At 36.4% G+C, this 16,636-nt stretch overlaps 1 protein-coding gene across 1 annotated transcript in view; it reads right to left on the bottom strand.

Annotated features, from left to right (window-relative positions):
- Positions 1-16,636, bottom strand: part of LOC145984921 (propionyl-CoA carboxylase alpha chain, mitochondrial-like) — an 88,765-nt gene that overhangs the window by 14,514 nt on the left and 57,615 nt on the right. Inside the window, exons 10-12 of the mRNA XM_083118319.1 lie at positions 13,950-14,094; positions 7,623-7,939; positions 2,267-2,403 (exon numbers count right to left, since the gene is read on the bottom strand). Of these exons, the coding sequence (XP_082974445.1) occupies positions 2,267-2,403; positions 7,623-7,939; positions 13,950-14,094 (599 nt within the window). The remainder of the gene's footprint in view (positions 1-2,266; positions 2,404-7,622; positions 7,940-13,949; positions 14,095-16,636) is intronic.

Below are 16,636 nucleotides of genomic sequence, written 5' to 3'. Positions count from 1 at the left end.
CATCCCTATAAATAACAAAATGAATTAATCTGAAAATTATTAGTATTTTTAATTGCGTTAAGGTTTGAATGTTTGTGAATGCATATATTTTGCATATTTATCCAACAAAAATTATTAGCATCTGTAGCCTATATGCTTCACAGACAAATGAAGTCAAATTTTGCCACATTACTAAAGCATCACACACGTAACACATTTTCGTTAATGCTTTTCATGCATTTAGGGCTATGTCATCATACTCAAGTTTTTTAAAAATTTATTAGCAAACACCACAAAGTACTTCATCATTCTACGAAATCAGTTCATTATGAATATTCTGATCCAATCTCATGTTTAGAACCTCAAATTTTGTGTGTGCAATGTTACACACGTAATGCTGGAATGCCCTTATTAAGAAAAGAGCCCAGTCTGAGCGAGAAGTGAAGCTTGTCATTGGAGTTTGCTACAAGTCAACTTTATGCACAGATACGCTAATCGGGACTGGACCTACAGTTTTTAAGAGGTACTATATGCCTTTAGTAGGTATCAAATCCGAGACCCTTGACAAGACCCTAAAAGTGACATGTCATTGATCATTCTTACAGACTCTCTTAAATGATATACGTGGAGTTCCAACAAATTCTTCCATGGCGACTACGGCATGTTCTACAAGTTACTCCTGATGGCATTCAGGTGCAATTTCTCACAGTGTTATACCAGCCTGACAAAACTATCAAACCTTTGCACCCTGCCCTACATCATGCAGATATGTGTGTAGTATATTGAACCATATAATGGTAAATGTTCCTAACATTCTGTATCATTAGCACACACTGCTATGATGCCAGGGGTCATGGGTTCAAATCCCAGCCTGGGGATGGGCACTCTTTGTGTCATCATCTTCATGATTAGCCAAAAGTGGCAGAAAAGTGAATAAATATACCAAATCAACCAATCCCAATATTCTATATGTAGAACACCATCATTTTAGAACATACTAGAACAATAATGCATAACATTTTCCTTACATCTGCATTTTACTCCATGCCACATGTACAGTGCAACCTCGATTTTACGTTTTTTAGGGGACAGAGCTGTAAAAACTTAAAATGCAGGAAAATTTATAACTGAGGAAAATTTTATAATGTTTTGCTGTGTTGGGACCATCAAGATTAAATGTATAATGCAGGAAAATGTAAAATCCAGGTTCCACTGTACATATTTCAAAATAATCCAAACATTACAACCAACACAATGCTCACCTTTCAGATTCTCTACCACTAAAAACATGATTCAACAAATATTCTCCCCCCAATTTGCAGCCAGGTAAAAGTCAACAAGCAACAGTTAAAAATAATGTCAATGTTTCTGCTCCACCCTGTATATGCTGATTTATGAAAAAACACATTTTCATTGAAGCAAAACATTCTCGAAGCTAATTATACACTCACCGACATCACTCTAGCAAAAGAAGCACAACACCGAGATCTAGGTATCCTCATAGATTCTGAACTAACTTTCGATAATCACATATCAACCATCACAAAAAAGGCATGCGTATGCTAGGCTTACTTTACAGATTCACCGAAATCCATAACCCGAAACACTTTCCATTTACTTCAAAACATTTGTGTCCCCCATTCTAGAATACTGTTCATCCATCTGGAACATGGCTGCCCCTTCTCATACCTTCAAGATCGACAATATTCTCAGCTTTTTCCTCTCCATCGTTCGATATAGAGTGCCGGCCCTGAGACACCTACCTAAGAGAGATCTGCTTGTAAACTTAAACATAAATACTCCAGAATTACGTAGATATGTTGCAGATATGAAATTACTACATAAGATCATTAATGGAAACCTAAGATGCAGCATCCCACTCCACGAACTCTCCCTCAGTGTGCCCAGACACAAAACACGGAGCAAGGAAACTTTCGACACTGCAACTCCAAGACTCTCACTCATTCAACGTTCACTATTTCATAGGCTACCAAATCAGATCAATGTCATCTCAAACCAAACCGATATATTCATTTCATATCCATCTTTTATCACCAACATAGAAAAAATTGTATACAAGTAATGCTTTTGTGAAACACATCTGTTTACCTTGGAACTGTCTTAACTTGTTTATGTTTATATTTATATTTTGTTTATTTTATTTTATCTTGTTTTGTGTGTTCATTTTAACACTAGTGTACTGTTTTACTGTTGTTTCTTTCCGGTTTAAAATGGCTTCTGCTGTACTGGAAATTTCAATAAATAAATAAATCTAGTGAGTACTTACGTGAGACACATATTTCCACTCGCATCTTTCTTCAAAAGTTGCATGGTGCAATTCTTTCCAGACACATCAGTGTCGATGACTGCGGAGGACAAACTGAAAGTATCAGCTACTTCCAGAGATTCATTTCCTACCTTTACCTATTAAAAAGTAAAAACTGTTATTAGTATGACACAATATGAATAACACCATGTAACAAAAAAAAAAAAAAAAAATGTTTAAGTGAATTTTTTTTTGTTTATGATAAATTAGGTAAAAACTAATATGTATGTGGTATTGCTATCTTCATGTCATTATTTTTCTTGTAATGGTGGTCAATTATATGAAATGTATTGGTTAACATGAATTCATGGTAAGATAAAACTGTGCAACCTAGTATTCTAAAATCTGTTTTGGAGGGTCGCAGTGTGTAAGGATGGCATCTTCCCGTCGTTGTAAGCATGATACAGACAGTTTTTGCTATGTGTGTGGCATCTTCCTTAGTTCAAAGGCACTAAAGCATAGGATAAAGGAGGGCAACAACTTCTGCTCAGCATTCAAATCTTATTTCGGTATGTCTGTGGAAGACCAAGACAAAAAATGGGCACCACATGTTGTGTGTGGGTGCTGTAGATCCACTCTCGAAGCCTGGTATAGAGGACAAAACAGGAAAATGAAATTTGGCGTACCTAGAATTTGGCGAGAATCTACGGATCACCTATCCAACTGCTATTTCTGTGTCGTAGACTTGTTCCATCACAAGAGAGGTAAGAAAACCTGTGTTTTTGAATATCCTAACCTGCCATCATCTCTCCGTCCCATTTCACACAGTGAGGAGTTTCCTGTTCCTCCTCCTTCCCCAGTACGGGATGAACGTGTAGATACCAGTATTGAATCGGATACCGACATCTACCACGAAGAAGGCCTCTCAGGGGATGCAAATGGTACACCTCACTTCCCCACACAAACTGAGTTAAATGACTTAATCGGTGATCTAGGATTAACAAAATCCAATGCAGAAATTTTAAGATCGCGATTAAAGCAGTGGAACCTATTGGATAAAACCTGCAAGATATCCCTCCAGAGGAAGCGTCATGAAACTTTCTCACAATACTTCACTCTTACAGAAACAATATGCTATTGCCAGTGTGTGGATGGCCTTTTCAAAGAAATAGGGTTTGAATATAACTCAAGGGACTGGCGGCTCTTCATTGACAGCTCCTGCAGGAGTCATAAAGCTGTTCTCCTTCACAATGGAAATGAGTGATGATCAATTCCAATCGTTCTTCCGACTCATCTAAAGGAAGATTACTCCAGTGTTCAACATCTTCGGCAGGTGGTAAGCTATGCTGAACACCAGTGGGAGGTAATCGGTGACTTTAAAATGATTGCATTTTTGATGGGCTCACAAGGGGGAAACACAAAGTATCCTTGTTTTCTCTGCCTTTGGGATAGCAGGGATACAGGTAGACATTTTGAGACTGTTGAGTGGCCATTAAGGACGGAGTTAGAGATTGGACAGAAAAACATGAAGTGGAAACGAAACCCTTTTCAAGCAGGAAAAGATCCTAATGCCTCCCCTGCATATTAAGCTTGGTCTCATCAAGCAATTTGTGAAAAGATTATTCCATACAAATGTGGAAGCTTCCAAGTACCTCCAGACTGTTTTCCCCAAACTATCCGAGGCTAAGATAAAGGGTGGAATTTTTGTGGGCCCTCAAGTGAAGAAACTTCTTAATGCTGACAACTTCATCAGCTTTGACCTGTTGAAAGAAATGCCTGGAATAGTTTCAGGGACATAGTGAATGGTTTCCTGGGTAATCACAGGGTGGAAAATTACAGAGATTTAGTACAGGGTCTTCTGAATAACTACAAAGCAATGGGATGCAGAATGTCTCTAAAGGTGCATGTACTCCACTCACATCTAGATGTCTACAAATCCCGTATGGGTGCATACTCAGAGGAACAGCACGAAAGGTTCAATCAAGACTTACAATTGTTTGAACGAAGGTACCAGGGACAGTATAATGAGTGGATGCTAGGCAATTACATCTGGGGACTGATCAGAGAAGCTGATGGACATCTCAATAGGAAAAGTAGGAAAACAACACATTTTTAGAGACCTTATATCTTTACATGGAATGTACAGGTCTTCATGTACTGTAGCCCTTTTTTTATATTTCTTCACTCCATTTTGACATGTGTTCAAACTTGTTTATCAGTGTAAACCAGCTCTCATTGTCCCAAATACATGCATTTACTAAAAAATCAGAAAATCTTTGTCATTTCATTAAAAACAATTTCCCACATGTAAAATTGTGTTTTTCTAGTGTTTTGATGTAAACTGCATCGGAAACACGAAAAAATTTCACTTAAACAAATTTTTGTTACATAGTGTAATGCAACACAATTTCAACTTTGATATTCATGAACGTGTGACCTCGTTCTGGCTGTATCCTGTTACACAATACAGTTTCCACATTATACAGTAGGATGCATAAACATTACCAGATAAATTTTCCATTGCTGTGTTCACTCACTTTGTTTTTAGCAAAACAAGGTTGAAAAATGATAACAAAATGCCAACTTGCCAGCACAATTTCTTTCCACAAACTAAAATAATGCACAATTTTCCTGGTAGCACTTATGCACCTCTCTGTACATTTTTCCTCTGCTGAGAAGTGAAATAGGTAATATTGAAATAATATTAAGAGAGGGCTGTGCAATGGAAACTCACTGAACTGCACTTGCATATATTTTTATGGAATGATGAAAACGGAAAAACTGTGTCGAGTGGCTACAAAGTGGACGTATACCATTTTCTTTTACCCTATGATGGTTATGGTTGAATGCTTGATATGGACACATACTTTATGGGTTAAGAATCCAGAACATCGGTATGAACATTGTCATTATTGTAGCACAGTCAAATTTTGAGTTCTGGTAGATATTTTTGCTGAGATTAATACAGGATCATGTATGTGAAGACCTTCCACATTGCCATATTTCTGCAGAAACCACTACTAAACTTGGGCATTGGACAAGCACCCTATCTGGCACTCTCTACTCCAGAAGAGGCAAGAGGAAATGCAGTTCCATCACAAAACTTCTTTCTTCCAGCTGAGCCAAGGTGGTCTAGTCAGTAAGGCATCTGACTGCCACGGGGAGACCCGGTGGGTGATCTAAGGTCAGATTCTTTCGGTCCTTGTCCCTGCATAAAGCAACTCTGGAGCTCACACAGAATCAAATTAATGGGTATCTGGGGGCAACCATGGGGGGGAGGGGTAAAGGTGGCCGGAGCATGGTGCTGATCACATCACCTCCACAATGGCTGATAGTGAGAGAATGTTAGAAGAAATGAAGGCACATCCCCTAAATGTGCCTTCATGGCACGGTGCAATATTCACGGGGAACTTTACCTTTCCCAGGTGAATAGGCACACAGCGCAATGCATGGGCATAGAAGATGACACTGGTCATTCCACAATCTCTCTCTCGGGGGGGGGGGGGGAGCAAATGCCAACATGATGAAGGCAGTGGACTCTCGACAATCACGCCACTAGAATAGAACAACATGAAAATATGAAACTTTTCCCACACAATGTAATGCATGAAAAAAATATTTTAAACGGTTTCAATTAAAATTTCTCTGAAAAAATGAACTTGTGTTACCCATTGTGCTGATTTCGCACAAATGTTTACGAACAATAGACAATACTGGATGTTTGAAAGAAAAAAAATGTTCCAATCCCAGCTCAGAAGTTACTTCCCAATTTTCTAGATCCCGAAAAGTCCGGATATATGTATCGAAATGCTTACTTTGTGAAGTAACTTCAAATATGGAGGGAAGCACAACAAAAGACAACTCTATGAGGAAATGTAATGCTTGTGCCGCAACTTTGAAAAAAAATGGAAATTACGGCGTTCAAAAATTTTACATAATTATGAAAAATTTTGAATTTGGGCCTTTGCCCGTTTCCCCCACCCCGTGCAACTTCTTTTGCACTGCAAACACCTGGTAACAAACATTTATTACGAAGGTCAATGAACTATTCAGGTTCTTCAAGGAACATTTGGAATTTTATATCGGATTGGTGTTGGTGGTTATCAGTTATCGGTAAATTTTATATTGGTGCTTTATCGGTATGGGCCAAAATTTCATATCGACCCATCCATATTTTTTTTTTAATACTATTTGCAAATTAACAATGAGGTACCACATACAGTTATTAATGGTATCTGTTTGCGGATACGGGGAGAGGTGTAACTCGTTCTAATAAGCTCTGTATATTTTTCACCCAGTTTATCTGTTACCAATTTTGCCACTTGTATGGTAGCTTCTTCATCAGGCATGTACTGTCTTGCTGTGAGTGAAAGAAAAAGGGACTACACCACCCACAACAAGACAGTACATGCCTGAAGAAATGACCACACAGATGGCAAAATTGATCGCGAACAAAAATTGTGCGGAAAAATGAACAGTAAGCTTATTAGATTAGACTGAGTTACTAATGGATATCTTTAGACCCAACTAACATGGAATATTTTCCTTTATCTTTACACATTTCAAGTTTTGGTTAATTCAGGTACCCATGGCTGCAAGTGGGAAAACTTATGTTTTATGTCCACTTTATGCACAGAACGGTTAATCAGGACTTGACCTACAGTTTGAAGTGGGATCCAACCCACTACGTGCCTCCTCCAGGTATTGAACATGGGATCCTTTGAGGTATATGTGGAAATATAAATCCAGGAAAACAATGAAAATGACCAAAAGCAGCAGAAAAGCAATGTAAAATAAGAGTGAAAAATTAAATCTGTGTGAAAATATAACACCCAGGAATATAAATTGAGTGTTTCTCTGTGTATGAATAAAAAAAAATCCGAGTATTTCCCATTTTTGTCCCACATTGTGGTCGTGCAGTCTAAGGCGTCATGCTTTAAGATCCAACTATGGAACGCATGCAGGTTCGAGCCTCTGGGTGGGGAAGTATAATGACTTTTTCTCCTGAGATTTTGGCCTGTGTATGCGATCACCCACTATTGTGAGAAAATTGGGGAGCTACGAATAATTAAGATTACCATAAATTTGACAATGCAAATACTTGTTTCATTACTGTGCATCTTATTATTTTTCATCGCTGATATCCTGATATAAAGTGGATTCACTCTGCAGACAGGGTTATCAAAGAAATGAAAGAAATCTGATATTAAATAATTAAAAAATGAACAAGTTACTAAAGGAATTAAGGAAAAAGAAAAATAAATTACACTTTGTCCACTCACGGAGAAAAATGATCAAATATAGGATGTTCAAGGGGTCTTAATGACATATCATGTTAAATGCTACACTATTTCCTATCTAACAATTCACTACTAACCGTGTAGCCACAAGATGATTTTGCAACAGAGCACGGGACAACTTCGTCAAAAGCTGACACACAAAGATTCCATTCTGTGGTAGGTTTCAGATTTTGCTTTGTATCACTTGTGTTCAAGAAGATTCCAGATCTCACATCCTCCTTCGCAAATATCACACTTGCAATCGACATAAGTTGGTGCTTCTCTAGTTGACTTAACTGTTTCCCTTTGAAGCCCTCAGGATATGTTTTTGGCAAATATGAGGTGCTTATGTTTCCACTTAGGAAGTTCTCTTCAGTCATAATGTCTCGTAATAATGGAATGTTGTGTTGTACACCTGTTGTCAACGAAAAGAGAAAAGTATATAGAAAAAGAGCATTAAAAGATGAGAATGCATAATTTAAAGAAAAGCACAAAAATTAATGGTTTCAACAGTTAACTCAACAGCACAAAATTGTCCTTCCTTGCAAAGTCTATCTTCAGTACAAAATTCAAATTAATCACTAGTTGTGTAGCTAAAAAAAATACACAAAATCATGACTATAATTTAGGCTTTGTTGTGCAAGCTAGAGTTTTCCACGGTGGTCTAGTTGGTAGGGTGTCTAACTGCCATGCGGGAGATCTGGGTTCGATTTCCAGGTTGAGAGATCTAAGTTTGGAATTTTCTCAGCTTGTCCCTGCATAAAGTGGCTCTGGAGCTCACCCAGCCAGCTAGAAATATCTCCTTCAAATTTACTCACACTGAAGTTGAGTAGAGCTTTCAGACCAAAGCAACAAGGGACAGGTGACAAGCAAACATTCACCATGCATGCATGAACAACAGACCATTGCAACAGGATGCACAAAGTTGAGAAAACGGTCCAGTCCAAGTTACATGCAAGCAACATATTCAACTTGTCATGCTGATTCCATTTGGAAAGTTCCATTTATTTCTGATAGTTGTAGGACACATACCTCTTGTCGCTTTGGTCTTAGGAAGATAAGAATTCAAAATAGCAATAATATTCTTTTAAAATGATAAGATATTAAATGTACATAATTTAAAGTACATGGGCAATTTCATAAATAATGCACAGTGTGGCAACACTGCAGAGTGGATGATGCAACCAAAGTAAGACTGGTGTCATTTTACATTGAAGGCATGACGCAGCCAGCCGTGTGTTTGTGAGCTCTCTACTTTGCATAGCGTCACTGTGAGACGGAGTGGAAATGGAGGCTGCAGGTGTCTTGGGTACCATTACATTTGACGATCAGAGGTCGTACATTAAAATTGAAACTCTACGTGGCAAAAACCCGACAAAAATCCACAGTGTGTTACTGGAAGTGTGCAGCGAGTCAACACTGAACCGTAGTACACTGTCTTGTTGGTCAAATTGTTTTCGTAGTGGTCGTGTGAGTATACAGGATGATGCAAAAACCAGAAAGGCCGAAAACAACAATTGATGAACGATGTGTGGAACTAGTGGCAGCAGCTCTAGAAGAAGATCATCGTGCAACTTGTGAAGAACTTTCCGACACCACATGGATCCCACAAACGTCTGTATACAGCATTTTGATCAATGATTTAGAGAAGAGAAAAATTTTGGCACGCTGGGTCCCCCACTTCTTGACAGCTGCACAGAAGAAGACACGCCTGAACAATGCAACCACGCTGAAACAAAGATTCAATGTTGAAGGAGAGGCATTCTTGCATCGGATTGTTGCTATTGATGAAAAGTGGATCAGGGACTTTGAACCGGAAAATGCAGTCAAACGAGTGGAGAGCTCCATCTTTCCCATGACCCAAATAAATTCAGCGTGCACAATCAAAATTCAAACAAATGAAGATTTTTGGTTATGATCGTCAGGGAGTAATTCTCCCAGACAAGAGTTCGATGTGGCACACGTGTCACAGCAGCGTATTACCGTGATTTCTTGCAAAATCTGCAAATAAAAATTCACAAAACATGCCCTCAGCTACTCGAGGCTGATCCACTCATTCTTCAAGACAACGCTCGGCCGCATATCGGGCATGTTGTCAATGAAAAACTAGGCGATTACGGTTGGGATGTGATAACCCATGCTCCGTATAGTCCAAACATGAGTTTCCCTGACTTCGACCTCTTCCCCAGGTTGAAACTACCTTTGCATGGATGTCGTTTTTCATCTCTGGAAGAGCTTTCTACTGCTGTTACCCGAGCCATTTGACAGATGAACAAAATGGTGTATTGGATGGCATACAGAAGCTTCCTTGACTTTCGGATTCGGTCACTGCCAAGAAGGGAGACTACATTGAAGGACTGCGAAAAGACATCGCCGCCACAGCAACATACAGGTGAGTAATAAATTAGTGTGCATTATTTATGAAATGATCCATGTATATTGGGAAATTTTCCAATTACTTATTTATTTGAGAAAATTTTAGATACAGGGCAAGTGTAACTTTTTATCTTGAAATCACCAACAGCAAAAAAAATAATAATAAAAAAAACACAACACAAAAAGATTAACAAAAATAAATGAAAAATGGCACTATTTGATATTATTTGCCAGCATTACTTCTAATGAAAGACCAAAAGGCATACTCTGAGGAAAATATACCAACACTTGATGGGAGGTCATTGTATTGGGTGGGAAGTCTGTACAAGATATCTTTTTCGAATTTCCAGTGTAATTTTTGTGTAAAATAGGTTTCTGTTACGTGCTGAGTGCATAGGCACTCGAAAGTAGAAATCCTGAAGGAGTGTGTTGCAGTGAATTTTGCCACTGACAATTTTGTATAAAGATAAAGGTAAAGTTCCCTGTGCACATAGCACTGTGCCATGTAGGCACATTTAGGGAATATGGGGGTAGGGGCCCACACATTCTTGATCACAACCATTTTAGGGTTATGTGATCAATACCATGCTCCGGCAGCCTTTATCTCCTAAGGGTTGCCCCCAGGTACCCATTGATCTAAGGCTGGATGAGCCTTAGAGCCACTTTATGCAGGGACAAGGCTGGAAAAATTCCGACCTTAGATCACCCACCCAGGGAATTGAACACGGGTCTCCCACGTGGCAGTCAGATGCCCCATAGACTAGACCACCGGGGGGGGGGGGGGGTTCTCTGACAATTTTGTACAAATAATTAAAATAATTCAGTCCCGTGGCCATGTTGTCTAAGGCATCATGCTTTGGGCTCCAGCTATGGGATGCATGCAGGTTGGAGTCTCCTGGGGGAAGCATTACAACTTTTCTCCTGAGATTTCAGCCTGTGTATGGGACCGGTAGCCAACGACAATCATGAGGAAATTAGGGAGCTTGTCACACTGATCACATGGCACCCTGTTACTGGTTGAATGATCTCCCACCTCGAGTGAGTGCGTGACTAGGTTCAGGTGGGAGTGAAGCAGGTAGTCAATAGGTAGGCCCAGGCCCTCAATGGGCTATTGTGCCATGGGTTATTATTTTATTATTAATTGAAATCATAGTTTTTCTTGTATGTACGCATTGCTTGCATTATAGAATTATTTTCCTGTAGTTTACGGTTATTACAAGCATAAGAAAACAGTTTTTCTTTGTGACGTTTCAGGAGAACACACGCTCCTTTTATCAGACATTTATTTTCATTTTGACTAAAGATACAGTTATAACAATGGTTAGTAATTTTTTAAACAAAAAGAATCTCTTATATAATGGATATTGTCAATGTTACATTGTTGTAATATAGCAACTTAACTGTGAAAAAAGCAGTCTGTTTTATTTTTATTTCAGATTTTTTTTTTTTAAATTATGAATCCCAAATATCATCAGGTAATTCAAATTCATCATTGTTTTCACAAAGTCTCTTGATGTTTTCTGTTACATTAAATTTTAAAGATGGTGGCTTACTCCATTTGTGAAAAAGAAAACTCCATACTGGATCTATGTTACCATTTTCATTATTTAATTTATTCCAGTGTTCTTCTGCAATAAAAATAAAACAGACTGCATCTTTTCACAGTTAAGTTGCTATATTACAACAATGTAACATTGACAGCATCCATTATATAAGGGATTCTTTTTGTTTAAAAAATTACTAACCATTGTTATAACTGTATCTTTAGTCAAAATGAAAATAAATGTCTGATGAAAGGAGCATGTGTCACAAAGAAAAACTGTTTTCTTATGCTTGTAATAACAGTAAACTACAGGAAAATAATTGAAATCATTCAGCAAACAGTGTGTCTGTAAATTTAGAAAGGACAAGAGATGTACTTTACAAAAATTGCAAAAGGTAACTTTGTAATGTACTATAACTAGTTAAAGTGGGAAGCGGAAATAATTGTAGACAGATTGGTGGGACATGCCATGGACCACACTGGAGAGTAATATCCTATTATTGGGGAAATGAATGACCTGAAGTAAGGTTTCAGCTGAGATATCACTAATTTCAGTGTAACGATACAGTAAACTGAAGAGACAAATGGCCTTTTCTCTTTTTTTGAGTGCCAACAATATGTTCCTCAAATGTAAGCTTTTGTTCAAACACAATGCCTAAGTCTTTGTGAGAGGATGCTACTTTCATGTTATTATCCGAGATGGAGTAAGATGTAACTGGTATATATTGAGAGAGAAAGTGAGGGTAGTGCATTTGTGAGGATTTAATGTTCATGCCAAACATCAGGAATTGAATGATGTTATTACATTGCAAAAATTATCTCCAATCTAGAATTATGCAGGTTGAAAAAAAAAAAACTAAAATATTACCTTAAGTTTATATTTGCTCCAAATAATGTTTTTTATCTATAGTTCCTATAGATAAAAATATTGTGAGACTGATTTATATGAATAATAATAAATAAGATGAAAAAATAAGTCAATTAAATCTTATCCATAAGTGTCATGAGTTTATGATTATATAAGTGTATTTATTATAATCCAATTCAGAGTTAAAGTTCATTTTGTGCAAAAGAATATTTTCTCCAACTAGATATTTTAGAAAATAAAATCCCGAGGAATACCCATTCGAAATCTTTTACCACAATGTTTACAACATAATGCATTGCACAATTTGAGATCTTCTTCAAATTTAGAATTTTAACAACAATAATTAAGACTGAAACAATACTGATGCCAATGTATTGTATCACAAATTATAAGAATTTGTTTGCCAACACCAGCTGATATTTTGGCACTTTGGTCTTTAGCAGGGTGCACAAAATAGTTGCCAGACACTTTTGCAGTTAAATTATCCTGGAAAGTATGCAAAATTCATATTTTTTTTATTTCACACCAGTTTTAGGTGGAAAACAAAATTGTGATTACATAACAGTTTAAAAATCTGATGTAATTCTTGAATATTTTAAAGCGAAACACTGATAAATTGGTACATATAACTGGAGTGAAATAGTTCCACAATTACATTAATATGTTGAACAACTTTTAATTGTTACAATTTTTAAAGATCAGTATACATATTGACTGATTGATTGGGTTGGTGTTTTAAGTCCACTTTATGCACATTAAAACTAACCGGGACTAGGCCTACAATTTAAAGTGGGATCCAAACCACTGTGTGCCTCCATTGGGTATCAAACCAGAGACCCCTTGATTACAAGGCGATGATGCAGTATCCATATTGGTGGGAATCATTATGGATATACGTTCAGTGATATTGGCTCAGCACTAATAAGAATAACAACACAATGGGGCCACTCCTTTTCAATCTCTACATTGCAGACTTAAATAAAGTTATACACACTTCTATGCAGATGATAAACAACTGTATTTTTCGACTAGACTTACAGTGCTCGAAAGTAGTATTTCCTCACTCAACACTGATTTAAATAATATTAACACATGGTGCACATCAAATGTACTTAAAATAAACTCAGAAAAATCGCTTTGTATGCTAATTGGAACGAAACAATTGCAAAAAATAGCTATTGATGTACCAATTGAACTAAAAATTAATAGTGAAACTATTCCATGTAAGAATTTTTCTTTTGTAATTGTAGGTATATGTGAAATTCTTTCTATCCATATTCAAGTATTATTATATTATATATAATTGTATTATCTTATGTAGCTCATGACAAGGGTTAGGTGGTAGGCAGCCTGCGGTTGAACTTCGTCCACTAAATAAAAAATATTAGGATATTATTATTATTATAATGGAACCATGACTTTAAATTCCTGGATTTTACACTTTTCGACTTTATATACATATTACCTTCTTGGCCCGCATTATACATCTTGTTATAAAATATTCAGAAATTTTACATTTTCCTGCATGATAAGTTCTTTAGCCACAATCCCCTCAAAAGTGCATAATTAGAAGTTACACTGTAGTAATAATAATCATAAAATAATAATAATTCAGTTTTAGTTGTGAAGTCACATTACCTCGAATAACATAGGAATCCAATGCCTTTACTGTGGTATTTACAGCATCTGCTCTGGTTTGACCAAAACATACTAATTTGCATATCATAGGATCATAATATATGCTAATTTCACTGCCTTCTTCTATACCACTATCACAACGAACCTAAGGAAAAATAGAATAGTATAAAATGTCAACTAGAAGTAAGTAAGAATAGTGTACACATAAAAACTTACTTGTTCGAATTTGATGGGAATGCATGTGTTATTGACAAACTAAATTTCAAATAATCCAAAAAAAATATTTAAACATGGATGATCATAAATGAAGTATGACGACTCAGTACAGTCATGGTCCCCAGTGAAGTTTACACAACAACACACACTGTGATTCATACATCCGTGAAGAAATTTAGAAATTCTCCACAGATAAACAACAAACTATCAAAATTTTTTAAGGAAACTACATGGCATAGTTACCATGGTTTGCCACTAGGATGCAGTAGGAGCAAATATAGTAAAAGTATTAAATGTGAGAAGGCATTCTGTGTGTTGGAATATACAAGAACTTTTTCTGTTGTGACTGTGCAGTGACCATTTCCAGGAACTTCACAACCATATCACCATGGCTCTGCAGCTGATCAACCATGATATGCTAACACATGTGAAGCGACGAAATGCAGTACCAGTTAGATATTTGCCACATCAGCAAAGGCAGACACATGGCATTTGTGAGGTGTGTACAAACAACTTTTAAGAGTTGTTGTTCTATTGGCATCAGAATTATCACTGTCAGTTGTACCCGTTCTCTGTATTACATTTCTAAAATGTTTCCTCCTGTACAGTTACTGTTGTAAAGATTCCTTTTTAACACTTTTAAATACTGTTACTCTGTACTAAATTATTTATATATTTATTTATTCTGCTGCGCACAACAGGCATCTGCCCTTTTACAGTGCACAGTAAATTTCTTACATTTGGGGATTTATATACATAAAAATAATATTTACACACATTTTCTAATATATAAAAGAAATACATATAGAAGTTACATATATCATCCTTATACATTACCGTGGATAAAAAATTAATCAAATTTTACACAATTACATTCATATATGTGTTTGTGTGTATATACACAAAGTAAGTTAAGAAGAAGAAAAAATATATTAAGAATGTTGTCCATTAAATTGTATTTGAACTCAGGAAATGTAGCAAATATGTCCAAGTGTATGCTCTTCTATAACCATTCATTATACAAGCTACACATTCTTTGCAGGGGAGCCATTTCTGCAGATTTTGTACGGGTGCGGGAAATTGCAAAGAATTGCTTTCTTGATCGTAACTTTTTATGAGGGACATAAAAAACTATTTTTGAAAGCAGAGAGGAAGAATCCAATTTGTCGTTAAGAACTTTGAAAAGAAAAAGGAGCTGATGTATCGTTTTTGTGTTTACATGGGAGGTAATGTGTAATTTAATTAGTAATTTGTTATAAGGTGTTATCTTTGGATATGCACCCTCTATCCTAAAAACTACGTAACTGGTGATTTACATTGAACTTGTTCAATAAGATCTATTTGCTTACTGGTTTGTGGAATCCACACTATAGATGCTTACTCTAATTTGAACCTGACATACAGGTTGCCCTGTCTATTTGTGTGTGTGTGCTATTTCGTAATTATCATGTATTGGGGATTTCAATTGGGTAAATGTTATGGCCCTGCATTTCTTATGGTTTAGATTAACTTTATTTGCTTTACACCATGCATTAAGATTTTAGATATCCTCTTGTAATTTAGTGGAATCTTCTTCATATAAAATTTTAAATCGTCAGTGAATAAGAGTTTCTCAGAATTTCTAAGCTGTTTTGGTAGGTCGTTAATTAATATTAAATACAACAAGGGACCAAGATTAGAACCTTGAGGTTTGCCTGAGCCAGCTACAAATTCTTGGGAGCAGCAACCTTGATAATTTACGTATTGTTTTCTATTTTTGAGATACAAGTACATTAAATCTATGAGGGAAGAGGACAAGTTATAAAATGCTATTTTTTTTTTCAAGAGAATATCATGGTTTACGGTGTCGAACGCTTTGCAGAAATCTGTGTATATGACGTCTACCTGATCTCTGTCTATGGAAATGAAGTTCATAACTACTTCTCTCTTTGGTACGAATCCATGTTGGTGCATAAAGAGAGTAGGTTTTACGTGAGCAAAAAAGTGTTTGTGAAGAATTCGTTCTAATAGTTTATAACCAGTCCATTCAAATGCACTGTTATATGGACATTAAATTTTGCTAAGATTGGAAATTTAAATCTTCATTTTTCAGTGGGGGCTTTTATTTCATTGCATTCCCCATAATTAATAAGCACTGATTCTGAAATTTCATCATTATTGGAGTTATATTTAAAATGTTATTCAAAATTAAAATATTGACTCGTATTTGATTTATTTTCATGCTCCATTGCAGCATTGCAAAGAACGGGAAATTTTGTAGCTGTAATTCTTGTATTTTGCTATCTTTCTTTGCTAATTAGTACTCACACACAGTTGTTTCACAATGTTTTCCATACATTTGCAATGAAAACAGCCACAATTTGAAGTTAACTTAACATTTCGATGAAATTCGTCAAAGAAAAATGCATAATTATGGTTGATCTTAGTTCATGGCTATTTTCCAGTGTTGCCAAATCACTTTGTTCAAAGAT

This window comes from Lepisma saccharinum, chromosome 3, assembly GCF_977018435.1.
Source record: "Lepisma saccharinum chromosome 3, izLepSacc3.1, whole genome shotgun sequence".
NCBI lineage: Eukaryota > Metazoa > Arthropoda > Insecta > Zygentoma > Lepismatidae > Lepisma > Lepisma saccharinum.
Note: the sequence above shows the minus strand (reverse complement) of the source record. Positions and strands in the feature narration are given on the sequence as shown.